Source organism: Ciona robusta, chromosome 2 (genome assembly GCF_009617815.1).
Source record: "Ciona robusta chromosome 2, ASM961781v2".
NCBI lineage: Eukaryota > Metazoa > Chordata > Ascidiacea > Phlebobranchia > Cionidae > Ciona > Ciona robusta.
In genome coordinates, this window is record NC_143236.1 from 3,300,400 (window position 1) to 3,327,798 (window position 27,399).

Sequence of the window (27,399 nt, forward strand, 5' to 3'; positions counted from 1 at the left end):
ACGGGATGCCCCAATAGAACCAGAGTATACTAAGCAAGTTTCAAATCAAAACTTATTTATTTATTTTACAGTCTATATAGTGCCTCGTGCGTTCGAGGACCTCATGTCAAGAATGACGTCAAACATGCCTCAATTACTGTTTCAAATGTATCCAGCCATTTTACTTTGTATATACTAGGGTGGGGGAATGCGGGACACCATTTCATTCTGTTTCTTTGTCCCATTTGGTAGTAAACAAAAATTATAGAATTATTATAAAATTATATCCTCGCGTCTCCCTGGTCCGTTGTTAACTGTTTAAAACACGATCAAACTATTTATATACTTATATGTGTCATTGTGTCAAAAATGTGTCCCATTTTACTCTATAGTACTCTCTTCGAGAGTATTATGGTACTACATATGTAATTTTCACTGTGCAATACTGATCATATATATTCACAGCACAGTAAAACTTCGCAGACAGAGTACACATCTAAATTCGTTTATATAGAATCGCGCTTGCATTCAAATAAAAAAAGTTTTTTATACGGATAACCCCCTATGGTGAGACTCTATACAGCGTGATTTCTAATTAACGATGTTGTAACGTCGGTGGTTTAGTCCTTTATAGAGCACTGCATTTTAGAAGTGAATAAGAAAATAGTTCCACACTTAAGTATAATAAATAATTTTATGATAATTGTTACTCAAACAGAACCAATAGTGTTTAGCTTTAAATTAATTTAACGTTTAAACTGTTCTTTAAATGGTGTAAATTTGTGATACAAACTGTTGTATTAAAATGCCAAGACGACAAATCCCCAGAAGTCTTCGGGAAATGTCAATTTCCAATATTGCAGAAAACATGAACAAGGTTTGGTCAAGTGACTACAGAGAACAGTATGGTTCAAATCAACTTAGATATATCATTGGCCCATTTGACTGTTTAGACGGTGACTCTGTTTCCAGAATCCTAGAACGCATTTGTGCACGAAGAAAAATGACCAGGCTTTATTTACAGCTATTAATTGTACCGAATATTAGTGTTCTGGACTTAAAGATGTGCAATTCATTAGTGAATGATGCACTTATAAATGTCATCATAACAAGATGTGTAAAACTCACTAATCTGAACCTTGCTAATTGCAATAGAGTTTCCTCGCAAAAACTGGCTGCTATTGTTCTGCAATTTTGCAAAACTTTACAAACCCTTGATGTGTCGCATACAAATTTTGATGATAACACAGCAAAAGTGGTTGGTCAAAACTGCAAAGTTCTTAGTGTGTTAAACATAAGCGGTTCCTCCCGGTTGTCTCTTGCTGGAATACAGAGTTTGTTTTGTATTGATTCCAAACAAAGCAACACCAAGCTAACAATGTTTAGCAAAACTGTCAAAATTTTGCATATGTGGTATTGTGAGGCAGATGTAAACTTAGTGGCCAAAGTTTTAAAATTTTGGAGTCCTCAGATCCTACGTTTGTCAGTTGATCATTTCTGGAAAGCAATAGCAATCATCTGTGAACAATCTGACAGCCCATTACCATTGAATTTGCATGGTTCTAAAGATATGTACCTAGACACATTAAGCTTGTTGACCAATAAAAGTCTGCCACTTATGTTGCAAACTGTTCAGAACCTTAAACACCTCACTCTGTTCACAACCAGCTCAACTCATTGTGATGAATTATTTTATGTTTTAAGTATTTTAAAGTCGCTCACAACATTTACTGTATATTGGCGACTGCCTTTTCATTTTCTAAAATATGTTGGTGCCTGCTGTAGTTATATAACGAAATTAGACATTCAGGTTTCAGACATTGAAGAATGGTCTCAACATCACCAAGTACTTGAAGAATCTTTTATTTCCCATATAACCTCTGCCAATTTTATTGCTGAAGACCAGAATTCTTCTGTCTGGTCAAATTTAGAATGTTTGACAGTTAATATAATAACTGAGCATCTAAACACCCCCATTTTCATTGCTCTTAAAGAAATATGTATTGCCTCAGTAAATACCTTGAAAAGTTTTCAATTATCGTGCTGCAATGCGCATGAAATGAATGAATTTTTAACATGGTGTTTTGAAAATTGCTTTGTTGTTTTGGAGCGTATTTCTCTGTTTCGCTGCAATGCATTGTCAGTTACAACCTGTGATCTTATGTTAAATGAAAATCAAGTTTGTGAAATAGATATTCGATTTTGTGAGCAGATTACTTTTTCTGACTACATGATGTTAAAACAACGTATTTCTGACCAAAAATTAAATGTTAATATAAAATATGACACACCAGAAGATTAATTTCAGTAACCAATCACTGGAATAACCTTTGTTTGTGTTTACCAATTTAAACCTTGCATAAAAAGCTCATGCAATTTTGCCAATTTAATAAACTGTTGGCTATAGCCTATACTTTTACAATTGTCTTGCAATTTAATAAACCTGTATTCAGTTACCAAATTTGGAAAAGTGTTTACGTTTTATATATAATATATAATATATATACCTTATATTTTTAAGTAATTTTTTAATGAAATGAATTTAATTTCTTATAGTCAAGTATAGTAAATGGAAGCTGTACTTGCTTCCTCACCAGTGTGGTACCAGTCAAGGGCATGTGATGCAACAGAGAGCGGATATTTTGCATTTGCATCAAGGAGTCTAGTGTATCTGCTTGATATACGTGGCACAGCCCCACGCCACTATGGTTAGTGTTTTGTATTGGTATTAAAATAAAGATTCGATTTTGACTTTGTAAATAATCACTCACAATGATACACACAGAATAACTCAGTAGTAGGCATGAGGTACATATTAAATAAACGCAACCTATTTATGCTCATGTCATGGGTGAACAAGTTGTTATAACATGTCTGCCCTAAATTTTAATATCCGTGTTATAACGGCTGCTGATGCCCCACTAAAAATAAATTACCTTCATTCAGATATTACTGTGAAACATAGATATTTTGATCCAAACTTTATAGAATTTTAATTTGACCTTCTCATATTTCAACTTTTGATAATTTTGTTGTTTTTTTTCTGTTTCTGTTGATTAGGTATATTGAGTGGCCATGAAGAAAGAGTATCAACCTGCTCGTTTGGTGTGAAAGGTGCCAACGGTGAGCCTTACCTCATTTCAGGTGCTGATGATGGTTTTGTTAAATGTTGGGACATTCACACCAAGAAAGCAGTAAAGGCACATAAGTCGCATGGAGCGTTTAAAGTTGTGTGCCTGCACTGTTCACCAGGTAATTTGTTTTAATTAAATTTGTTGTCTAAATCGGCGAAAAATTATATCAATCAGAATTGTTGTCTGAACTGGCCAAACATTGTATATATATATACATACATTTTAAAACATTTTGTTAAAAATTAAAGTTGGTCAAAACCTTGAATGAAATTTTGTTAAAAAATGAAAAAAATATTTAAAACATTTTTGGGTATAAAGAAATATTACGCTTGAATTATTGATAAGTACATACGCTACTGTATTAATTTAAGTCTAGATTATTATGTTCTGAAGTGAATTTTTCATGAGTTTGAGTTTTAAATTAAATTTTAAAAGTAATAATTATCTAGGTTTACAATATAGACATACAAAAATATTATAAATTTTTAATCTGTTTTAAAGATCCATAGCACTTAAACACAACGCCTCTATGATTTTAACATCAAAATATATCAGCATATTGCTATTGTCGCAACCAGACATACTGTTATATTATAAATAAATAGCTTTTTCGTTATACTGTTTATTCCACCAACATTATACACTTACCAAGTTGTTTATTTTTAATATCTAATATCTATATATTGTATTTTTCTATATTTTGGTGTCTGGTACAAAATTTAACCCATGCTTATTATGAGGTATTATAATGTATTGGCTTATTGGCGGTCACCATTAGATTCCAAACTCACACTGTAAATGCAATTTGTTGTAGCATCCAACAACCTAGTTGTGTCTGGTGATGAAAAAGGATTTATCGTTGTATGGAATGTGGATAGTGATCAAACAAAGAGATTTATGCCGGATGGTGGAGTCCAACAGATGCTGTCAGCTATCACTTGCTCTCATCATCACAGTAACTTGGTGGCAGTAGGGTACAAGTCTGGTGCAGTTTCAATTATTGACATTCGGAAAAATGGGAACGTGAGTTACACATATCTCAAAAAAAGAAGTACCTTTCTTCCAAGTTGCCACTTTGCCAGCGTCCTGTTTTGTAAATAAATTGGTGTGTTAATGATTATTGGTTGAAAAAATAAAACCTGAACAATCTCTCTTTTATAAGTATTACCCAATGGTTATTCCAAAGGCTAAAATGTTTGTATAATTTTAATTTATTTATATTAAACAGAAAGCAAAGCTTTGTATACTCTTTGATTAAAAATTGATATTAATAATTCTTTTTATTTTTTAGGTAATTCGTAAACTTCGTGGCCATGGCAACGAAATACATTCCATTGTATGGTCAGCGTCACCAAGTGAAGATATCTTTGGTTCAAAACTTGATTCTCCCAACAACCAGACTGTTAATGAACATGACAGGTAAATTATTATTTTTACTTTTACATATATATATATATATATAAACATGGATACAATGGATAGAATATATATATTATAAGGTTTATATGTACATTCATTTTTACATTATAAAGCAAATCAACTTTTTTAACCAACTAACTAATTACTAAATTAAAAAGTTTTGCAGAACATTTTGTCGAATTTAAAAAAATACTGTTAAGTTACATGCTAAAAATAAATACTAAACTTAATTATTAAAGTGCTCATCCATCTAAAATTAACAACAACGCATTTGTTTTAGTTTCCAGAGCATTGTGGTCACAAGTAGCAAAGATAGAACGTTACGTTTGTGGAGTTTATCGAAAGGAAAATGTATTAAAATAATCAAGTTGCCTTCTAAGCCATCAAAAGGTGAAAGATTTAAAATGTTTATTGTTTTGTATAAATATATATGTGTTTTTCTATTTCTATTTTCTATTTTATATTGGTAAGGCCCTAAATTTAGATTTAGAGAGAGAGTAATTGTTTTGTATTTATTTTTATTTATTTATAAAAAACTTTTATGCTAAAAATAAAAATGATCCATTTTTTTTTTCAAATAAAGGACGTCGCATCAGTGAAGACAGCAGTCGCCTATACGTTGCACTACACTGGCCTAAATCATTACGTTCAAAGTTTCTTTCCTCTTCATACAATGGAGATATTATTCTATGGGATGTTTCAATGGCTGAAAAAGAACAATATAAGGTAATGTGTCCGTCCGTTAATGGTTATTATGTTATCTGTATATGATGTTGCTGTTTTATGGTAGGACTTTTTAACTTCTACTTATTTCGTATGAATAGATTGTCTCCTGGTGTGTTAAACTCTTTGTGTGAATTTTCACAGTGAATCTATTGATTGGTCTAAAAATAGTAACATTACAATCTGTTGTTTTCCAGTTTTTGAATATTAATTTCGTGTTTTTTTTTACTGTTTTTATAGAGTTGTTCATTTCTTATTGTATGTTAGTTGCTAAGCCTAACAATAAGGCATGTGAACTTTTTTAGAAAGATTTCCCAAAGCTTTACTATTTAGTTATGCCTAACATTTACCATGCTGAAAAGAGGTATACAATACAATCACCACTTTATTCAATAAACCTATTCTATGTTTCAACAGATCTTATCCCATAGTGCAACAGAATTGGGCCATCAGAGAATAGTTTTCAACATTTCAAGTGGATTGGATCCCACCAAAAACATCATCACTACATCTATGGACAGGTGCATCAAGTATTGGTCACTTGAAGAACCTGATTCACCACCCATATGGAGTTTACCAACTTTGGGTGGATTTGTGTATGCCATGAAAGGTATACACATGTGATGTTCTTGTATAGCAGAAAAAAAAACAACAATTTTGTTACATTAATATTTGTGCAGAACCAGTATTTTAAATACGCTATTTCTTAATTAAATTCTTAATCGTAATTCGTAACCATTTATTTATAGCAGGTGTTACAACTAAAACAATACTTTTCCTGTGAGATAATGATAATGTACCAACTCTTTCTTAATCCCAGATATGACATCACCCATTTACAATAGAACAGATTTGGCCTATTTACTTGGGAAATTACCAAGGCAGCTATTAATCCCCTGATATAGATATATTTGGTTAGAATATTTATATTTTTCTATAAGTCTAAAAAATCTGTTCTGCTCCAAATTGTCTAGGTCCTGGTATAAGATTGTTATCGGACTTGTAATATATTTCAACTATGATATAAGCTTTATATAAGTTAAATTTCTTGTACTTCTGAACCTTGTCTCAAAGTTTAATATATTCTTAGTTTCCCCGATTGATCCGACTGTGATTGCTCTTGGCATCGGAGACGGAGTCATTCGCATTTGGAGGACGAGTAATCCTCGGAATCCATTTGACATCACATCCTTGTGGCAGGGGATCAAAGAAAAGGTGAGAATACACTACTTACGACTTACCATGTTTTTAATTCCTAATCCAATTCCATTATACAGGTGCAGCCCTTTAAAACCTAGGTTTAATGCCAGATTTGGCCCATTACCTTAATACCAAAACCACTTTTTCATATACTTTGTTAACAATTGTCATGCTAGCCATTACTACAACACCATGGGGAACAAAATTGTAAATAAAGCAGGGATTAGATGCTTTGTTATGAAAAGATTTTGGTTCCAATGTCTACTGATTAGCTCAGTGAAAAAAATTCCAGGGTAAACCTCACTATCCTGCCACCCCAGGTTTGTGCGCCAACACCAAGAATGCCCTTTTCTCCATTCCATGTTAATAAAAAGTCCTATTTCATGTTAATAATCTCACGTACCACAGGTGATGTCTCTTGCTTGGCATCCAACCAAGGAAGGTCTTCTTGCTTTTGGAACAGAAGATGGAAAAGTGAGTTAAACATATTTTTTTGTGACTTTAGTTTTTCTGATTAAAGAGTGCAATGCAAAAAAGTCATAACTTCTGTATTTTTATTATTTTGGATGTTTTATAAAAAAGAAGGGGTTGTATAGTTTATATAGTTTTAGTTTTCTGTTATTTAGTCGCAGATAATTTTTATTAGACAAATGCTCTTGTTTCTTATAAAACATAAAAGTCATGGCTGTTAAATGTGTTTAAAAGTGTGACATGAACCATTGAAAATTAAGAAACACTACTTCCTGATTATATTATAGGCCTATTGTATTTATATATATATTATATTGTAAACATATCATCTTAATACAGGTTGGTGTAGTTGATGTTTTGTCCCAACAACCTCCTATGATCTCAAATACTTACCACATGAAACCTGTATATGCAATGTCCTGGGGTCCGAAATGTTACGCACAATCTGCTGGAGTCACTCCTGCCATTTCTATGCAATGTCTCTACACTTGTGGTGGAGAAGGAGTAGTTTTAATGCATCCCTCTGTGGTAGGGGCTATTTTATTGTAATGTAGAATTATTTATTAATGCTGTAGTGACCTGTCCGTTTTTAACATGGTCTTATTTTATTTGAATGAAATTATGAACTAGCTATCATCTATAACTATAGGGCTTTGTGTTTAACTGAAATAATGCATTTTTACCCACAGCAGAAAATGAATGTTGATACTATTCTAATATTCTGCATTATACTGACACTGGAATATAAATTGTTTTTTTAATTATAATGTTCAAAAAGTTTTGCAATAATAAATTTCATTTTCCAAAGATACAAATTTTCAAACCATGCTTCTTACACTTTTTGTAGCAACCAATATATACAAATTAATAGCATATAATTTTCTCTACTTTTTGCAAGCCCCTAATAAAAAGAATGTATGAAATCAAAAGGCTTTGTAGAGTACTGTACTAGGTAACCCAACCATGGATGGCAACTTTTGTGTCACTGCTCAGACATTAAAAAACTTTTGCCTTAAAGTTATATAATATTTTTCTGATTAGTTTATTATAGTTATTCTGCAAGTCTTTATTTTTACACTTTATTTTTTTCTTCAGAAAATGGACCAAGAAGCTGTGAATGTGAATGAAATAATTTTATCAAACAACAGTTGCATTGATTTGACTTTGACTTCGAATAAAAGCGAAATTTCATGGAGACCTGACGGGGAATTCGTTGCTATTGGAAACGATGACGGGTTATTAATATTTGATTGGTTTTTATGTGGTTTTGTTTGTTGAAGTATTAATTGGGATATGAACTACAAATTGGGGGCAAACATTATTAAAAAAACATTGTTAAGTGGTTTGAAAATTAAATATTAATGTGTTGTTAAAAGGCAGAGTTTTCTTGTTTTATAAAAATTTAACCTCGAGAACTCAGAAATTAGCACAAAATGTATGAAATTATAATGACATCTGTGTGTTTTAAATTTCGGACACAGATGATCAATTTGAGATTAAATCATGTTTTCCTTTTTTTAGAATAAATAAGTAACATTTCTTCATGTTGCTTATTGAAACTAATATTTATAGTTTAGAAGTTTTAATAAGTAAAGTATTAAAGATTGCTGGTATTGTTTTTATCAAAGAATTTTATACTTTGCTTTGCAGGTCCTTTGATATTTGCAGAGCTCCGTTTTTATATATTATCACTCGAGTAAAAGTTCATAACAAAATAATAAACTGCTTAGCTTGGCACACAGCTAACAGCACTGGTAAGTTAAAACGACATTTACAAATTGTGCTATAATTTCATTACCAAAAAATCAGACTCAATCTAGTCTAGTAGTTTGTTCAGACTTCACACAAATATTTTTTGTAAGAAAATTAGATATATAATGGTAAAAAGTTCTATACCTCTGCTGCTCTGCATCAAGTATAGTGAATATTTATATGGTTTATTTCATAATCATTTAAAGTAACTGTTATGTAATTCAACTTTTAGTTGCCAAAAATGTTTCGGAAAGATGTTAGCATATCTGTCTATCTTAATTAAAGTATTGTTACAAACATTTTTCATCTGATTTTTATACTGTATTGTGTTTGTATATATTGGCAAAACTCTTGCCAAATAGGACACAATAAATTGGTTTGCTATTATATTTACCAACTTTCCCACTCTGGAATAGCCAATTTATATTCCTAGACATAGTAGCAACTGCTAAAATATGTTATGAAACAAAACTACAAATTTTAAATTTCTTTAAAACCGTTTTAGAGTCAAAATATTGGATTGCATCGGGCTCCAACTCTTCTGTTATTTACATCAACAATTTGAACCATGTTCTCAACCAGCAGGTGGCAGCAGGGGAACATGAAAAAGGTAGTGTAGGCATTTGGATGTTTTTTTTGTAATTGTTCCTAAACAATTTGGTTCATAGTTTAGGGGTTAAATAAATGATACTTATTTGCTTTTTTATCACTTTTGGGCAACTACCCTGGCTTTTTTTAGTTTACAAACTATGGTATATTTGACTATGAAATAAAGAAATGAATGTAACATACTTAATCCTCACGTGGCCGTAAAACGACAGTCGTTATAACATTGGTTGAACATCTCATGCCAGCTTACGAGTTACCATGCATGTTACTTTGTGGGTGATTCATGGTGAATACTGTTTTTTTTTAAAGTTAGCAAAAAACCTATTTCGATTCATTATTAAAAACAAATAATAAACCCAAACTTTCTCTCTTAGCAACTGCTTTGAGCAAAACACACATTTCTGTTGTAGAATATTCCAAGTTATGATTTTTTTAAATTTATTCAACTAACAGGTGATGGCATACGTGGCATACCTGTGGTCACTCAACCATTTCGAACACTCACGGGACATTGTGGTCGTATCACGAGTTTATCATGGAATCCTGACTCACAAAACCAACTCGTGTCCGCTTCATACGATGGAACAGCACAGGTATCTCAATCTTTTTAAGTCAATAAATGTAATAATAACAATATTTATACACTGATTGGATAATCATGTAATTATTCAGTAGCAGTCTGTTTGAAAGTATCTGCAAACTATTTTTATTACTATGTTGTAAAATTATTCTGTTCTATTTTATATAGATGAGGTGTTTGAATGAATGAATGAAAGGTACCGCATCTGGCACACTATGGGTTCTAGGCAAGGATTTAGGTTAAACTTGGTTCATTAACCCACAAAATAAGCATTAAAAAAAAATGGACTACCTAGTAAAATCATATAATATTCCATGTTTTTGTTAAATTTTATTTTCTCCGCATTCAAAACTATAACTTGTGATTCCACATCCACATCTAGGTTTGGGATGTTTTAGATGAGGAGCCCGTCTCCAACTACAGAGGACATGATGGGAGGTTGCTCTGTGTCGTCTGGAGAAGAAAGATGGATGAAGATGAGAGGAGCGGATTAATTTACTCTGGAGCAGATGACTACGCAGTCCACGTGTGGAAGATGGAGGACCAAAAAGATAAAGTTCCTCCAAAAGGTTTCCCAAAGATTTTTATCAAATTTAAAAAAAAAATTTTGGTAAATTTTATCAAACAATGGCTTGAATGTAATTAGAGGCCCAGGTTATGGTTACTGTATACTAAACTTATTAGAAATTACAAACTTTAAGGGGTAAACCAAACTCATTAAAAATAGGCATTTATTAAAAAAAACTTGGTAGTAAAATGAATAAGGTGTAATTATAGTCACAGCGAAAACTCATTTAAACCTATGTTGGGGCCATAATTAAGTTTTTAAGTTAAAGTAAAGTTAAGATATCTTCACCAAAGGTTGGAATCATTCTTGTTGCTTCATTAAGTCCTATCCTCGTGGCAATGAAAGCTGAATGTTGAACTCCCTGTATTTTGTTACAGATAAAATTATGGTGGGTTACACACAAAAGCAGAGTGCCCAATGGAAGAAAAGAAACAAAAAGAAGAAAAGTAACAGAAATAATGACCCACTGCCTTCACCACAGCCAGGTTAGTGGATTTAAATTTTTACCCTTTAAGAATTTTGTATTTTAGGTTGAGGTAATTACATATCCGAAATTATGTTCTGATATATCTCAAATTTTGCTTTATTTATACCTAATTGGGCTTCCAAAATAGTGGTAATATCCCAGTGAATAGGTATTTTGTTAAAAATCTTTACAAAGTTTGTCTTTACACAAGAGATATTTTCCTATATGTTACATTATGGCTGGTAATAACTAGTAAAGAGACAGTTTTAAAATGAAATCTTTAAACTCAAAGACAGTTTTAAAATGAAAATCTTTAAAGTTTTTATAACTTAACCTGAATTAATTACAAGCACTGAAGCACTTTTTTTTATTTCAAAGATCTTTAGATTAATATAAACAAACATTTTCACAGCTTCCACGCCTTATGTAAACGGGTTAGCTCCTGATGTAAAACCCACTATAGATTCCGACATAGAAGTAATGCTGGAACGTAGAAAAGCTGAACTACTTGCTGAGATGAATCTTGACACCAAACAAGGTTATTTTATAAACTTTGAGCTTTAAACTGTGTTTTGTGCTATAGAAAGTTTTATACTATTTTTGGAGTTCTGTATTATTCTTATTTGTGATATATATGTTTATTCTGTTCTGTGTGAGTAAGGTCCTTGTTAAGGCCCTTGGATTTAGGGTAGATTTGGTCCATTACTTCAAAATATATATATATGTTTATTAAACTTATTAAAGTACCTTATGTGAGCTCACCACTTCACCAGTGTTGTAAAATAGTTTGTAAATTAAACATTGTCATTTAATTGTTAAAACGTAAAATATTAACTTACAATTGGAGCTTATCAGCTTATATGAGGTGCTTAATCAACACAAAACCTAATTTGTTCTGACATAAAATTTGAAACTGTAATCATGTATTCTGTTACCTCTGCTACCAGGTATAATTTAAATTATTTTCAAGCTTAAACATCAAAAACACTACGCTTTTTATAGAATCAGCATATTTGAAACATTGATATTGTTTAAAAACATATTTTGCAGATACTGAAGACCATTCTTTTACACCCAGGTAAAACTACACAATATTGTTTGTTGTTTTGAAGGAATGAATCTAAATTATTTGTTCTTGTGTTGTGGGCAACGACAGTCGTTATAATTTAGGTTTTTGTTTCATACACCATGTGCCAGTTTACGAGTTACCACATATGTAGCTTTGCATGTGATTTTTTTAATCTTGCATTAAATAAAGTATTTTTAAACTGACAGAAAAGATCAGGATAACGAAGAAATAGAGAATGAAATTACAAATGTTGTATCTTCTCCCACTGATGCGGCTATGCGTGAAATTCTGAGCGATTTAACGGAAAAAAGAATAAAAGCGGCAACACTGGAAGCGGCAACACTGCAGGATAATGCTGGCAACAGCAAACGACGACAAATCAAAAACATTTTTCCACTTTCAGTTGCCATGGTAAGTGCTTAGATTAGTTAGTGTTACCTCTACAACAAGACCCGGACAGTTATACTGTCAAATAAAAAAATACTTGATTTTTGGCATCGCATTATGTAGCTATGGACAAATCATATAAACCTATCTGTGAAATTCAAATAACATGGTCCACACAGCAGTTTTTGCTGTTTTTATTTTATACCTAAAGAGGACTTCAAGCAGTACTTAATGCCGGAAAAAATAGATTTTATCTATTAGTTTTATGCAGGACAACAAGAAAAAGATATTTTTACAAAAAGATTGCATTGAAATCACGAAACACAAGAAAGATCCTGAAAACCACAAAGTTACGATCACAGATGCAAGCAATGTTAACATGGGGTTTTACACTGATAGATTAGCAGCATACAGGTTTGGATAAAATATTTTGTGTTACAAATTATAATAAAAACTATTGCTTGCAACCTAGTATTAAATTCCAATGACAACATATAGTCATGTTTTTCTATTAAAAATACTAATATAAAATAAAAATAATAACAATCACTGCTCCATACATTTTAACACACTACTATAGTGTTTAAAAAAATCAATGCCTAAATATATTTTTAAAAAAAGTAAAATTTTGGTATTTTTTTCCACTTTTCCACAGAATGATGCATCAGGAAGATCTACATTTAAGAGAAACCAAATATTTTAATTCAAGTAGCATGCTTAAACTATGGAGAGGAGATATTGTTGGTAGGTTGGATAGCAATGGGATTGTTGTTGTTTATATCGTATGACTGTTTTTGAAAAGGTCTCTGTCAATCTTTAAAATTCCAAACTGTAGTTTTAAAAATTAATTGGCCTTTTTTAAAAAATCTTTTAAAAATTTGTTTTTTAAATTACCCATCTTTTCGTGCAACATTTTTATCTGAACCATTTTCACCAATAGGAATGATTGAATCGGCGATTGAACAAAATGATTTATCTGATCAACTCGTGTCCATGGCTCCCATGGCTGGGTATGATTTGTGGCAGAAAGCTTCACTTGCATATGCACAACAACTACAAGGTGAAGGTTGTTACATCCATGCTTCACAATACTTGATCGCATGTGATAAGGTGGGTTCAATAGATTAAAAGAAAAAAATGAATGTAAGTTGCTTTATCTTCACTTGATCGAAAAACGACAGTGTTAAAACACAGGTGTTATGTTTTATGCACCTCGTGCCAGCTGACGAGTTACCATGTATGTAACTTTGTGGGTAGTTGTTTTTTTCTGTATGGCTGAGAATTTAAACAACCCAATAGTGTCCACTGTGTTGGAGAAATTAATATTAAGTGTCTAGCCCAAGGATACATACACACCCAAAGTGGTAACCGGACAAGCTAACCACTGTGTGGGTCGGGTCCAGCCGGCGAGTTCATTTAACAGGCCGACACTGTTCCATAAAACCCTTTACACGAGGCCAGTTATGACCAAAATGTAATCTTAAATATCAGCCTTTCTGTCATGACAGTTACACAACACATCGAAAAAAAAATTTTCAGGAGTTATGAATTAAAATTTGTTTTCATGAGAAAAAAAGGGTGAAAATTCTCATTGCTTTTAAGTTCAACTTCGAATTTTAATAAATCATATTATCTATATTTTTGACCAATTGCTATTTTTTAAATAAATTTTAATAAATTTTCTGTGATTGTTTACCCAGATAGAGGAAGCTATCATCTTGCTAAGAAACCACAAACATTATCGTGAAGCTGTAGCACTTGCTCGTGCTCGATTAACTGATGACGACCCAATCTTGATCGACACTTTAAAAATTTGGGCCAAAAAGCTACAATATGGTGAGAACAGAATTTAAAAGTTTGATGGAAATTTGATATTTTAATGAAAAATTGTTATTTTATTAAAAAAAACAAACTATTCTTCAGTGATAACAATTTATATAGGGAAGATGGGACAAACTTACCACATAATATCCAAATATCCTGATCGTGTTTTAAACAATTAACTACGACCTATCAGAATATAGTTTTATAATTCTTTGAGTGTTCCTTGTTTACTACTAAATAGAACAAGAAAATGGATCTAAAAAGTTTCCCATTTTTCCCCACCCTTCTGTACTAGTAGTTCAGTAAGCTAATTTTTTTATGATTTAAATTCTTCACAGTGCTTGTTGAATTCCAATGTTAATATTAACATGCACTTCAAAGATTGAGAAGCACTACATTATTTTACTAACTAAACCCTACACAATGTTTTCTAAACCCTACACAATGTTTTCACCTCAATTTTTTTAAATAACAGGGGGTTCGTACGAACACGCAGCAAAATGTTTCGCCGCCATCGGAGATCATGTGTCGGCTGCGAAGAGTCTTTCTTCTCGTGCCGCATCCAAGTCTTCTCTGGGAAGAGACGAGCTTCAATCGCTCTTTGCCTCATCCTCAGTTGCTGCTGCAGCGGATGATAAATCAACATCCCAGGTAAAGTCCGATTGAACTATTTCCGTGCGATTTAAAAAAAAGTTTGAATTTTGAAGTGGTGTAATTTACTCTACCGATTGTAGTTACTTGGATAGAGTTACTACGGTATCACGTTTTTTGTCAGCTGATTAAAATTTATTCCGTTAATTTTCACATTTTGTTGGTCGAAGAAAATTCTGTGTAACACTTATTGTAGAAGTTAGATGGTCAAAGGTAACTGACTAGGTTTGAGACAGGCGACCAAAATAAGCAAAATCAAATGGACATGCAAACTAGTTTAGTTGGTAGGCTAGAATACCAGGTTGCTTTCATCCATGTAATCAAGGGTGTGAAGTAGGCTTAATTGTAGTAAGACATCTGTCAAGGTGCAGTAATATGTTAATAATGACCGATTAGCTCTAACAGGCGAGAAAAAAAAGTGATTGAGACAAAACATTTAGGCAGGGTAGCCACAATTTTTGTTTTAACCCCTAGTCTTTAACAACGTCATTTTGTTGCTAATTCACTTTTCTTCTTTGTTTAAATAATTTGATCTTCACTTTTCAAAGCGACAAAAAATGTGGTACGCCTAAAAACATTTAAAACAATAACTTGTTTTTTATTCAGAATGCACTTACACATTCATAAAGTATATTTACTATTCCACAAGTTTTAAATAACAACTTAACAACAGGAGTTTGCAAAACAAGCGATCACGTCTGTTTGTTTAACCACTGGGCAGTGGAAAGGAGCAAATGAAGCTGTGGAATTATTCTTACCACAAATGAACATATATCGGTATGATGTATCTAATGTCTGGTTTGGTTTTCATTATTAAATATTTTAATATCTAGATATACTTTAGAAACATACGTTGGACAATTGTTGTCTTAAATTGTGTTTTTAAAATAGGTTGTTGGATTTTAACAGGTTATTTTTACTTTTTTTTTAGGTTTTTGTTTTTTTATAACTTTTTAATAAATTTCAGTTTTTAGTTAGCAAGGTAAAGATTTGAACAGTTTCTTTAGGAATTAGTTTGTCAGCTAAATAGTTAACTTTAAACATGTAGTGTTATCCTGCTCATACATCAATACTTGGTGGGAGAAATACTGAAACAGGATCCGAAGTTTCTTTCATCATTTTCTGAGGCAGAATTGATTGAAAGCAATAATGGTAAAGATATTTTGTACTTCGTTTTTAGTTGGTTTATCGATACTAAGTCGCCTTTTTTCAGGTATGGTCCCAATCAGTTTACTACAGAATGTTTTGGGACCAAATGTGGATTGGTATTTGTTAGTGAATGAGTTATATGACTTTGTGTGTTCATGTGACTTTCAAACCGCATCTTTATTAACTACAAAGCAGTTAGTGTACCAGGTAAGAATGTACAGACGTTACCTTATATGTTTATTGTGTCTACTTTACTGAAAGGGTGCCAAATATTTGTCCTTGTATGATGAGGCAACTTCATCTTGCCCAAACCGACACATACCCACAATGTTGGCAGCTTCAAACTTAATGTTCTGTGGTAACAGTGACCTATACAACATGCTACAATACAATGCTTAACCCTAACCACTGTGCACCGATATTTTTTTTTGAGATACTGACTTTAACTATTCAATTTTTTTTAGTTTTGCTTGTACTACTCTACCCTGTTACTCTGTGTTGTGATAAAAACAAGCCAATTGAAGCAAAATAACATTGATTGTGGCGGTGATGGAGACAATGAATCAAATATTGCGAGAAAAAAATCTAAAATGAATGACATTTTTGGAAAATGTTTCGAAAATTCAAAAATATTACTGAAGAATTCAAATTTGTCAATTGTTAATGTTGAACTACAGAAATGTTTAAATTTTGTTGATGAGACTTCACATAATGGACAAGATGTTTGTAAAACAAGTTTACAAAATTCTTAACTACTGCCGGTACATTAATATAGTACTGGTAAAGTTTACTGTTAAGTTTCAAGTACATTCAGTTGATTGGAACTAAGTTTTTATACACACTGCCATTTTTTCTGTTTCTGTAAGTTCCTGCAGTCGAAAGCGTACGTACAAATAAATCGTGGCCATTAAGTTATTTGGAACACACGTGCTGTACAGACTAATTGTCACAGTGCAAGGACGTGTCACAAAAAATACATTAAGCATAGCGATCAGCGTGTACAACTAGCAACTTTTTTAACAGCATTTAGCTTAATGGGGGTTGCGTTGCGGCGGAACAGTTTTTTCGTAACGGACGTTTTGTGTTCCTTTTTAAGCGCCTTTTTGTGCCAGTTGTTGGTCGTCGTTTTTGTTGGACTTAATGCTTGACCGGTTTGAAGAACGCCGTTGGTTTCTTGGTGTTGACGTCAGATATGTAGATTGCGAGTTCTCGGATAGGACCATCATGTTGGCGTGGGTGGGCTGTTAGACGAAGGTAAGGCACTGCGTGTCATTCCACAAGCGGCGTGATGGGAATTAAAAGGATAGGTAAAGCTAATGTACGGCTTTTTGCACGAAAAAAAAGAGGGACTTTGTCATAATACTGCTGTTGGGAGTTATTTTTGGTATATAGTGTTGTTATTGTGAGGTGGGGAAAGATGGGACACCTTTCATTCTATTTTCTTGTCGCATTTGGTAGTAAACAAGAAAATTCAAAGAGTTATATAACCGTAACCTTACTACTCCCATAGACCGTTGTCAATTGTTTAAAACACGATCAGAATATTTATATATTCTGTGCCAAAGGTGTCTCACCTTACTATATAACTTTAAATACTCAAAATTACTTTACCTGATTCTCGACCGCTGCGGCGCATCTGTTGGGCAAACAGCAAATAAACGCTTTGAGAAAACCTTCGCGAAACTTCTTGTTCATGAAGCAGTAAGTTACTGGGTTGACACACGTTGATATGTACGACATGAGCTGTGTAAATTCGTGAGGATACGGTTTTATAATTCTTAAAATGTTCTTTGTTTACCAAATTAGACGAAAAAATAGATGTAACACCTTTAGCAAATAATATCTAAATATCCTGGTCGTGTTTTAAACAATTAACAACGTCTATGGGAGTCGTGAGAAATAGTTTTATAATTCTTTAAAGGTTCTTTGTTTACTCCTAAATTGGATGAGAAAACAGAACGAAAATGTGTCTCATCTTCCACCACCGTACTATATAGTTTTGTGGGGGAAGATGGGACGCTTTTTTATTTAAATTTCTTGTCACATTTAGTAGTAAAAAAAGAACATTTAAAGAAATATAAACCCTTATTCTCATGACTCCCATAGACCGTTGTAAGTTGTTTGAAACATGACCAGGATATTTAGATAATATGTTCTAAATGTGCCCCGTCTTTCCCCATCATACTATTTATTAAAAAGCTTGCTGCGTCACAGCACAAAATTATACTCCGTTGTTTCCAGCTTATTCAATTTCCCAGGGTTGTTTACGGATGTAAACTATCAATTTTTGTCGTTACTTCAATATTTCGTATAAGCATGTTCGATTTTTGCGAATATCATGTCATTGTTGGTTGTTTTCCAGTCAGAATAATTCCTTCGGTAACTCTAAATATATTTTCAGTTTCAGAGTGTTTTGCTGTCATTGCAACACCTTACTTCCCAGTAATCATCGCATTAGCCCAAGATACCAATCGTAATCTTATAAAAGTCACCATGCGCTGAGCGTTTACAGTGTATATTGATTTATAAGTGACATTTATCGTTTTAAGCGGCTCACCTTGACTGGCGTAATGCACTCTATGTGGTTTGTGAACAAAAAATAAAACAGTTTTAAAATTGTGAAGTCCTGGGCTTGTACTTTATAAGGTAACAGAACACCGCTAAGTAGTTTTCGGCTCAAATAAATCATTTTTATCTACCGCGTTTCGGAACTTTTTGTTGTTTTGCACTAAATTACCACTGCTTGGCTATTCATTGGGCGTCAGTAAGTTATACAGAGGCAAAAGAAATGTCATCGGTGTATATGAAATACCGGATAGAACATTTTTTCCACAGGAACGCGAATTTTCAATTTGATTATTCATAAATTAATTTTTGTACCTGAATTATTTCGATCACGCCACTGAAGATTTTTCGCGCTCCTTTCGGGTCAAATGCTTTCCACACGTTTACAATGAACAGCGGAGTCCAGCACACGAAGAATAGAACCTGCGAAATAGTCGCCCATTATTAGCTTAGAAGTCAATTTCCTCTAAGATGACATTAACGCTTATAATGGCTTTGTTTTTCTTGTTGTCATGAAATGTTATCCGGCCTAGTGCGTCATCTAAGTCCAATCGAAGCACTTGCTCTTCAAATCCAAAAGCTAATAGATAATTTGCTCTTTGCCAGTAATGGAAAAACAAATACTCTTTCAACAGAGGCTGTAGCGTGAAATTTCAATTTGCACTTTAATTTAACGCTCAATATTTGCATTTGGCCTTTGGTTGCCGTTAACGAAATCGTCTTTGAAAAACTCTGTTGGACGAATGGTCTCTTTCCGGTTGATTCAATCGATCTTTAATTTATTAGGCAGATGGAAAACCGTTGTAGCTGCGTTGAAAAGGCCGCAGAGCAAATAATTCAATTTTTATGCCCGCCTAAAAACATTGAACGTACTTTCCTTAAAGGCCAAAAACCGTTCATTCTCCAGGCACGTGGCATAATTATATTTAAAAGCAACAAATGCTAATTTGTTTTTCACCCGCAAAATAATTTTCGTGTAACGTCCTTATAAATGATAAAGAATTAACTGAAACAATATTTGTACAATATGTCGCGTTTTCTTTAAATAGAAAACGCGCAGACAGATTTAATTTGCAACTTAATTGTAATGAATAATTGAAGGTGGCATTCGTTTTATTAAAACATTTATAGCACCAGAACTTGGTATACGTGATACACCGTCAACATATTTTTTATTTTCTAATCGTGCTTTTAACTGCTAAAAACTTGTCTTTAGTTTCGTGTAGATACCGTTGTATATTTCTGTAAATATTTTTGCAGACAAAATTCGGGTAAATTTTTGATTTAAAAAAATGTCGAAATGACCGATGTGTTTTAAGGAATTTGCTGTATCGACTGTATATTCAACCTGCTGTAATGGGATTTAATCTCCATATCTCATAATGGCGCTCGTCTAGACGCAGCAGCTTCAATAAACAGTGAAAATGGTGCTGCTTTATTCGCCAGGGCGGGTACTACCAATCCTATAATGAAGAGGAGAATAGAAACGTACTACCACACTGACTTACATTATTCATGTCTATTATATTTGACATGTTGATCAGATTATTTTCGTGCAAGTAATTTTTGCCGAATTTTTATTCATTCAAATCATCTAGACCACAGTCTATTTAGTGGTAGCAGGCTAACAAATTCAAAAAGCACAAGAATTTAAGTTCTTCTCATATTTCGCAGATAAATTCGCTCCTGTTAATGCACGGTATTATTGTTCTATATAGCACCAAACGCTGTCAGTGCACGGTTTTGTTGTTGCCTTTCTAATAGAAGGGTGGGGGACATCTTAATATCCAAATATCCTGATCGTGTTTTATACAATTAACAACGGTCCATAGAAGCCGCGAGGTTACGGTTTTATAATTCTTGTTTTGTTTTTTCTTGTTTTTTTTCTCTGATGTTTTTTTCTTTAAAATCAAATGGAACAAGAAAACGGAATAAAAAGGTGTCCAATCTTCTTTCTCCCTACTATATTTTAATTCGCTTTTATTTCGTAATGGTGAAGTTCTTGGAAACAGTCAGCAATCCAGACCGGGGTTTATTATTAATATTTAATTAGGTTTTTCGTCTGTGGAACTATAGTCTTCATAAAAATGCATACGGACCGAGATTGTCAAAAAATATTGTAAAGCTTTTCCCAAGTGATTTGCATGACCAAATAAAAATCGTTCATATATGCCTGTGGTTAGCTACACAAAGTATTTCATATATATATCTTGTAATAATAACCGTGAAAGGTGGCAAAAATTGTTGGATATAAAAGGGTGGCGAGCAAAATTGCTTAGCAAGTTCTGATCAAAGGCGATGGAGTGAAAGTACGACTTCCCATATAAGCGGACGCTTCGCAATATCTTTATCATTTACTGCTAACCCGACCCCAGCAAGCTCCCCACACAACTCACCACAATCACAATGAGCATCTTGACGATCCTTTTCTTAGCGAGCAGTTGGCCTTCCGTTTGCAAACTCCTCGAGTCGCATCTCTTTCTGTTACTTTTCCTTACGCTTAGTTGACGGCCGTTCAACTTTTTATCGGGAACTTGTAGTCTGTTGGTTCCGTCGTCGCTCTGCTGCAAAATTTAAACTTTATCCTTAAATCTTAGAATTTAGGATAGTCCTGAATGTTGTACAGTTAGCGTTATCTTTTGCGCAATTTGCTGACTACTTTAAATGTGCTTTATTTTGTGGGAAGTGGTTAAATCCTGCTTTCCTGTAAAATCCCCCGCCTTAAAATTTATGATCATGTACAGCTCCATTTAAGGCATAGCAGCGATCTGATACACAGTCCAAGTCGCCAGGTCTAAGCCCCGTCAAAATAAGCCGACGATCAAGGTTTACGAGGTTTAGGGTGTCTGGAGAGGATTGTCGTATTTTGGCTTCGAATTTGATGCTGTTTTTAGCTTTGGATTGAAGCCGCACGTGATATCGTTGGCGTAAGCGTATGTACATATACCAATAAGCGTTTTACAATAGCTTTCTCAAAATGTTACATATAAAAAATTAACAGTTTAGGTTTATAGTGTTATTATACGTTAAAGTGTAATGTCGCACCACTATTAAAAGAGGTTGCGTTTTGTTGCCACAATCTTCGGTCTTGATATTCACATTATTCCCGTTCCCATTCGACTCGCCTTTGACTCTTCTCATACAAACGTTCATGTTCATTGGAAAACTTTTTTCTGGAAAGTTCGAAATGTGTTTAATTTGACAGGCAAATTAAATTTTTGAACTTACATTTTTAAACCTAATTTTTTTTAATTTGTTAACTTAATAACGTACTTGGTTTCTTTTCTTTTGTTTCAAATTGAAAACCTTCTGAAATTTTAAGACAAACGCAAGTGTAGGCGACTGTCATAACCAAGCCCGGAATGCAGAACAGAAACACGATTTGTAGAACATACCTGTATAATAATGCGCGTAATAATTCTATTTCGGTCTAGCGTCGAATTATTACACTCTATTTTAACGTTATCTTGGTAACCATGAACTGTATCTGCTAATATATTCCGTAAGCAGACAGGCACATGAGCCAGTTTTAGAAATAGATATGTGGGCTTAATATTGCATGAGATAACACGCTGTCGAATGGATTAGGGTCATGTTTTAAACTATAATTATCTTCTGCAAGTCTTATATTGAATCGTGAGAATATTAGTTTAGTTTTACCATGCTTGTCGTGCTTGTTCTCCTCCAAAATATAATCTGCATGCGAGTGTGCATTTTCCTTGCTTCACTAAGGGCATATAACGCAGCTTACTGAACACCAGGAACGGAGACATGATTAGAAAACTTATCGTCCATATGATTGCAATTACCTGAAATTAAATGCAGAAAAATAGTGTTTCCTATGTCAGTTCTATAGTAGGGTGGGGGGAGATGGGACAGTTTTTGATTTCATTTTCTCGTTCCATTTAGTAGTAAACAAAGAACATTCAAAGAATTATAAAACCTAATCCTCACGACTTCCATAGACCGTTAGTAATTGTTTAAAACACAATCGGGATATTTGTATATTGTGTACCAAAAGTGTCCCATCTTCCCTGCCCTACTATATATTCTGTTTTTTAGCCGCACTGATATGTTGTTTGTGGCTTAGTAAATGTCGTTATATAGGTACCTCAATCGATTTACAAATTAAGTTTCGTATAGTTTTAAAAGGTTTTTGCCCCGCTAGTTCTGTTTCCTTTACAGTAACATAAACGCCAGCGGATAATACGGTTGCCTGATCGCCTTACAATCGATAGGACTTATATAACGATTTGGAGGGGTGACACTGATTGACTTGGGTGGACAGCACGCACAGGTTAATCTTGTTTATGCTGGTTAGGCTATTGGGAGAATTCAGCTACCAAAATCATTTACCATCGACAGGTATCCATTGTCCACTGTAGGCCTAGATAGACCCATCAATTTTTAATGCCACCCAATATTTGAAGCGGCAAGTTGGGTCGTTTTTGAAGGTCACATCCAATGTGCGCTAGGGTGATGTACAGTCAAGTAAAAACTATTGGCATATTTCGACCATTTTCACACTGATGAATGAGCTAAGGCTCTGCTAACTTTTTTGCATAAATTTATATTAGTGCCCCAAAGTCGATACGTGTGACTTTAAAGAACCTTAAAGCTAATATGCCTATAAGGGCCAGTTAACCGAATATGTGGTGTCCTAATGTTACTTGCTTCGCCGATATTATGAATGAAGAGTGATTTTTTACCTTGTATGCGTGTGACTTTGTTTGCCAACCACGTGACTTTAGCGGATTACAAATGGCGTTGTAACGCTCAATGGCAAGCGCCAGCAACGTGAATGTTGACACTGACACTGAAATACCTGCGTCACAAAATTAATTTAAACATGTTATCTCTAAAAATATAGGAAGTGCGTCACACGATGACGTTATCAGTCTAAACGTCAGAACAAAATTGGCAGCTGACTTTGTCGTTTACATCGGAGATAAAAGTGTCATTGGTGTCTTTATCGAAATCCAAATTTGGATACATAAGAGGCAGCTTCACTGTAAGGTGCTTTGGCGCAAGTGTTTTCTAAACCCAATGCTAAACAGGGTCGAGGCCCTGTATCAATTAACTAGACCCAAACAATTTTTCATGCAACAATAGGTCAATTTTGGCCTAAATGTCGTGTCCTATGCGCGCCTTGTCGAGGAACTTACAAAAAGAGTAGGATATATTCAATTTATTGTTCTATAACTTTGCAACTAGTTAGTGTCACTTATGTTTTCTGCTGTTCATTGCTTTAAATTAGTAGCTGTACATAATAGTGTCCGTAATTCCAGTCTATGAGGTTATATATTTTTCTTGTTTTTCGACTGACTACATTAACATCACTGTATAAACACTCACCCATGAAGTAAGGTAAGACCTTACACATGACAGAACCGAAAACGAACCGTTTCAAAATCTGTCCGATCAGTGAAATTGGCATGCAAACTAATGCTTGCAGAAGATCACTGAGAGACAAACTTATTAAAAAACAGTTGGTCACAGTGCGCATGCGCCGGTTTGAGATCAGCGTCACCAGAACTAGAATGTTGCCAACAGCAGCTAGTATGAAAACAACTGAGTATAAAGCGATGATCAGTCCAGGATAGTCGTCATTTTGACCTGAGAAAATATTTGTAATTTTTCCGTATTCCTTTTTTGAGAATTTCGCTGAAACCCGCAGTGGATACGTGAAAATGTTAAAACTGCGTCATTCCATGAGTTAGGGCTTGTAGGCTCGATTCTGCTCTTATTGTGAGCAAGGGTCATTTAGTAGGGTGGGGGAAGATGGGACAGCTTTCATTATATTTTCTCGTCCAATTTGTTGGCGAACAAAGAAGTATTAGCCATCCGTATCTTTACGACTCACATAGACCGTTGTTAATTGTTTAAAACACATCAACATATTTGGATATTATGTACTAAAGGTGTCCCATATTACCCCACAGAACTATAAAAAATCCGTAGCGGGCATGAGTTGCGCGAAACATAACACCTGCGCTGTATAACGACTGTGGTTGCCAGGATAAATAAACCGCAGACATTCATTGTTTGTATAACTTGAAGATTTAGTCTGTTTATTGTTATTGTTGTCTGTAATCTCTCGCGGACGGATCCACTGTTGTGCTTTTTGCACTAAATTCACGAAATCCGAAAATGACTGCAGTGGGTGGTCGTCTTCTACAACAATGTGTTCACGTTTTCGATGAAAAATAGGAGATAATTTTATGGAATACTGCCATATATTCCATTGTGGTACAGATAAAATCAGGTACTAATCCGTATGTAATAAATAATTTATGCTAAGTCTGTTTTGGTTATGACGCCGAAGAGCTTAATGCAACTATAAATTCGTCACGTTTGTTACAAAACGCTTTGAATCAATTCGGAAATTACTTTGCTAGCAATACAATTACTTGAAATTTAATTTGAAAAAATTAATTATAGATCGCATTCGACGGAATGGATGAACTTAATATAGCCTACTACTGTTTGTTTACGCCCTAAGTTACTGGCACCTTTAGGCTATTACTTCGTGTATACCAGTTGGCTTAAGCAATCTTGTTGCAGCACGCCCCTGCTGGACCGAATGCGATTTTCCAGAATTAAAACTATATAGGGCGCGGAACACTTTGGAAAATTCGCTTTAATTAGAGTTTGTGTTTTAAAATTAAACATTCATTGCCGACAGTGTTTGCTTTTTTAGATTGAAATCAATACACGACTTTTCATTGATCGAATTTCGGTGCAAAACACCAAAGTGGTTTCGCATAAAGATGTTTTTCTTAATTTTGAATCACCCGCGTTTTTTCGCCGTTGTTTATTTTTTGAAACATTACAGACCTACTTTCAGTTTATTGCTGCTTTATTCTTATTCTTCTGGGCCTAATGATGCCAGCTATTTTAGTCCGTCACTACTATATTGCATTTTGCATGTCTATTGCACTTTTTGCCCTTTTTAGGCATATGTCATGTATGTTGGATAACGTTGCCATTTGTACAGTTAATATTTGTACATTTGGGTAATGAGCCACCTCTGGCCTAAAATCCAGGTCCTCAGTATGCTTCGTCGTATAAAGTATCTCACCCATATACAAGGATATACATATACCCACCATCAGGTCTGGCTTCCAAGTTTCCACCGGCCAGTTCAAAAGACGTATTCCCCGTGTAATCATATGTAGCTGTGGTTGCAATGTTGTTATTCTCTTTCGTATATTGTGACTTTGCAGCGTTTATTATTCCCGCGATGCCTTGCATGTTACTTCTTATAAGTTTCTCATTTTGACATCGAAACTTAAAACTAGACTCCGCGGGCTGCAGGGTAGGTATACTCGGTCGGATTTGCGGCAATGCCCGGTCCATGATTGTCCTTTCGTTATCAATTGTTTCTTTCGTCAAATTATTATTAAACCTGTTAATATCTAGAATATACTTTTCCAAACTTTTGTCAAATATTTTTGTTTTTCTCAACTCTATAGCTGTTACAGAAAACAGGTATTTTTGCGTTGCGTAACTTGGGACTGCCTTTTATACAAAAATGCGACGAAGGAGAAAAAGGCGTCGGACGCTTAGCGTTTCCTTTGAACCGCGGTTTGTGATGTTTTACCTATACTACAACGAAAGAAAAATAAACAAAAATATAAAACGTACTCTCCGGCGCGTTTATATTTTATATATGCTTCCAAAGTACATTCTTTATGTAATTATAAAGACGCATGAGTCACTGTACGTTTATATTTCTGCAAAGCAACCGATATAAGAAACTTCTCTTTTGTTGGTTACAAAAATCTAAAAAATCAATTTCAGAAAACGTTGTTAGTCTTTCTGACCGTTTTATTCTTCTCATTATCTATAATAACCTATTGTGTCCCAGTCGTCACTAATGTCATTCATAATGACAACGTAATTAAAACCATCTATACTGTTTTTTTTTTCTCATTAGCTATATTGCATACTTATGCTCGGAAGTCATATAAGGGTTTGTATTTCCAAAACAATTTAATCAGTTTTTTACCCGAATCGATTGAGAGTTAGAACCGGTACCTCGGGAACAATTACTTTCAGCCTAAAACTGATTTGTGAAGTGTCCTTGTACTTGAATGATGAAAAGGCGATCCCAGAGGGATTTTGTTTCGATTATTCTATACAGTATATTGACCTGGGGTGCAAAGTGATACGCTTTGTGGTTTGTGTATATCAGATACTGTTGTTTAAAACCCAAAGTAGTCTGGATTCTGTTTTATTTTGTTATAAGCCGAATTTCGTTTAGTGAATCTGCGTATAGCCTACATAACTAATTCTACGTCCATTTATAAAATGAATATTATGTATAGTAGGATAGGTAGAGGGACGCTTTATCTCAGCACATAATGTTAAAATGTTTTGATTGTGTTTTACACAAATAACAACGCTCTTTGAAAGTCGTGAGGATACGGGTATTTAATTTTGAAAATATTTTTTATTTACCACCAAATGAGGCTAAAAAAATAATGAAAACGTGTCTCATCTTACCCCAATCTGCTATCTATACCATGAGGTGTTTCTAAACTGGTATTTAAATATTGGAATTCGGAACCGATTTATTTAGTTTTCCTTTGGACAATATGCTCACTTTATCGATTGATGCAATACATTAATATATTAATCCACGAACTAAACACCAATTTCATTTAATACCACTTATGCTCTTTGGATAACAAAACAATCTTTTCCCATTATATCCATTTTAGAAGGGCAGACATATTGTTTCAGTAATGTCCCATCGATACAAATTTTTTTATATTTCTAGTACTATATATATAGTAGGGTGGGGAAAGACGGTACACCTTTAACATATATACTATCCAAGTATCCTGA

General features: G+C 33.8%; 3 protein-coding genes across 4 annotated transcripts; 2 read left to right on the plus strand and 1 right to left on the minus strand.

Moving 5' to 3' along the window:
* Positions 1–102: 102 nt before the first annotated feature.
* LOC149740187 (uncharacterized) lies at positions 103–2,535 on the plus strand. The gene has a single exon (XM_089871587.1). It carries the CDS (start codon positions 785–787, stop codon positions 2,279–2,281), a length of 1,497 nt encoding a protein of 498 aa, XP_089727713.1. The 5' UTR covers positions 103–784; the 3' UTR covers positions 2,282–2,535.
* Positions 2,536–2,548: 13 nt separating this feature from the next.
* On the plus strand, positions 2,549–16,896 carry LOC149740188 (gem-associated protein 5-like). Its single transcript, XM_089871571.1, has 28 exons — positions 2,549–2,687; positions 3,040–3,231; positions 3,928–4,136; positions 4,405–4,532; positions 4,813–4,922; positions 5,116–5,258; positions 5,673–5,865; positions 6,346–6,470; positions 6,864–6,929; positions 7,266–7,454; positions 8,022–8,161; positions 8,577–8,680; positions 9,184–9,288; positions 9,741–9,880; positions 10,250–10,436; positions 10,813–10,920; positions 11,314–11,439; positions 11,952–11,979; positions 12,177–12,381; positions 12,629–12,771; positions 13,013–13,101; positions 13,298–13,467; positions 14,058–14,193; positions 14,657–14,832; positions 15,506–15,609; positions 15,881–15,984; positions 16,046–16,188; positions 16,446–16,896. Exons 1-28 carry the CDS (start codon positions 2,549–2,551, stop codon positions 16,731–16,733), a joined length of 3,990 nt encoding a protein of 1,329 aa, XP_089727697.1. The 3' UTR covers positions 16,734–16,896.
* On the minus strand, positions 16,500–26,068 carry LOC149740189 (cholecystokinin receptor type A-like). Of its 2 annotated transcripts, none has more exons than XM_089871585.1 (10): positions 25,656–26,068; positions 23,902–24,162; positions 23,256–23,371; positions 22,207–22,355; positions 21,820–21,941; positions 21,592–21,719; positions 20,943–21,110; positions 18,862–18,969; positions 17,593–17,724; positions 16,500–17,222 (listed from the first exon to the last, which is right to left on the minus strand). In XM_089871585.1, exons 1-10 carry the CDS (start codon positions 25,903–25,905, stop codon positions 17,073–17,075), a joined length of 1,584 nt encoding a protein of 527 aa, XP_089727711.1. In that variant the 5' UTR covers positions 25,906–26,068; the 3' UTR covers positions 16,500–17,072. The 2 variants fall into 2 exon arrangements, with proteins under 2 accessions (XP_089727711.1, XP_089727710.1); XM_089871584.1 differs by having other exon boundaries at positions 20,943–21,107; positions 25,656–26,049.
* Positions 26,069–27,399: the final 1,331 nt, after the last annotated feature.

Coding starts and splice junctions, on each gene's coding strand:
- LOC149740187 (XM_089871587.1), top strand. CDS start 785: ATGCCAAGACGACAAATCCCCAGAAGTCTTCGGGAAATGTCAATTTCC.
- LOC149740188 (XM_089871571.1), top strand. CDS start 2,549: ATGGAAGCTGTACTTGCTTCCTCACCAGTGTGGTACCAGTCAAGGGCA. Junction 3,232..3,927: donor GTGCCTGCACTGTTCACCAG/GTAATTTGTTTT, acceptor AATTTGTTGTAG/CATCCAACAACCTAGTTGTG. Junction 5,866..6,345: donor ATTTGTGTATGCCATGAAAG/GTATACACATGT, acceptor ATATATTCTTAG/TTTCCCCGATTGATCCGACT.
- LOC149740189 (XM_089871585.1), bottom strand. CDS start 25,905: ATGGACCGGGCATTGCCGCAAATCCGACCGAGTATACCTACCCTGCAG. Junction 17,725..18,861: donor GCGTGATCGAAATAATTCAG/GTACAAAAATTA, acceptor GAATTTACACAG/CTCATGTCGTACATATCAAC. Junction 17,223..17,592: donor CCGCAGCGGTCGAGAATCAG/GTAAAGTAATTT, acceptor TTCGTCTAACAG/CCCACCCACGCCAACATGAT.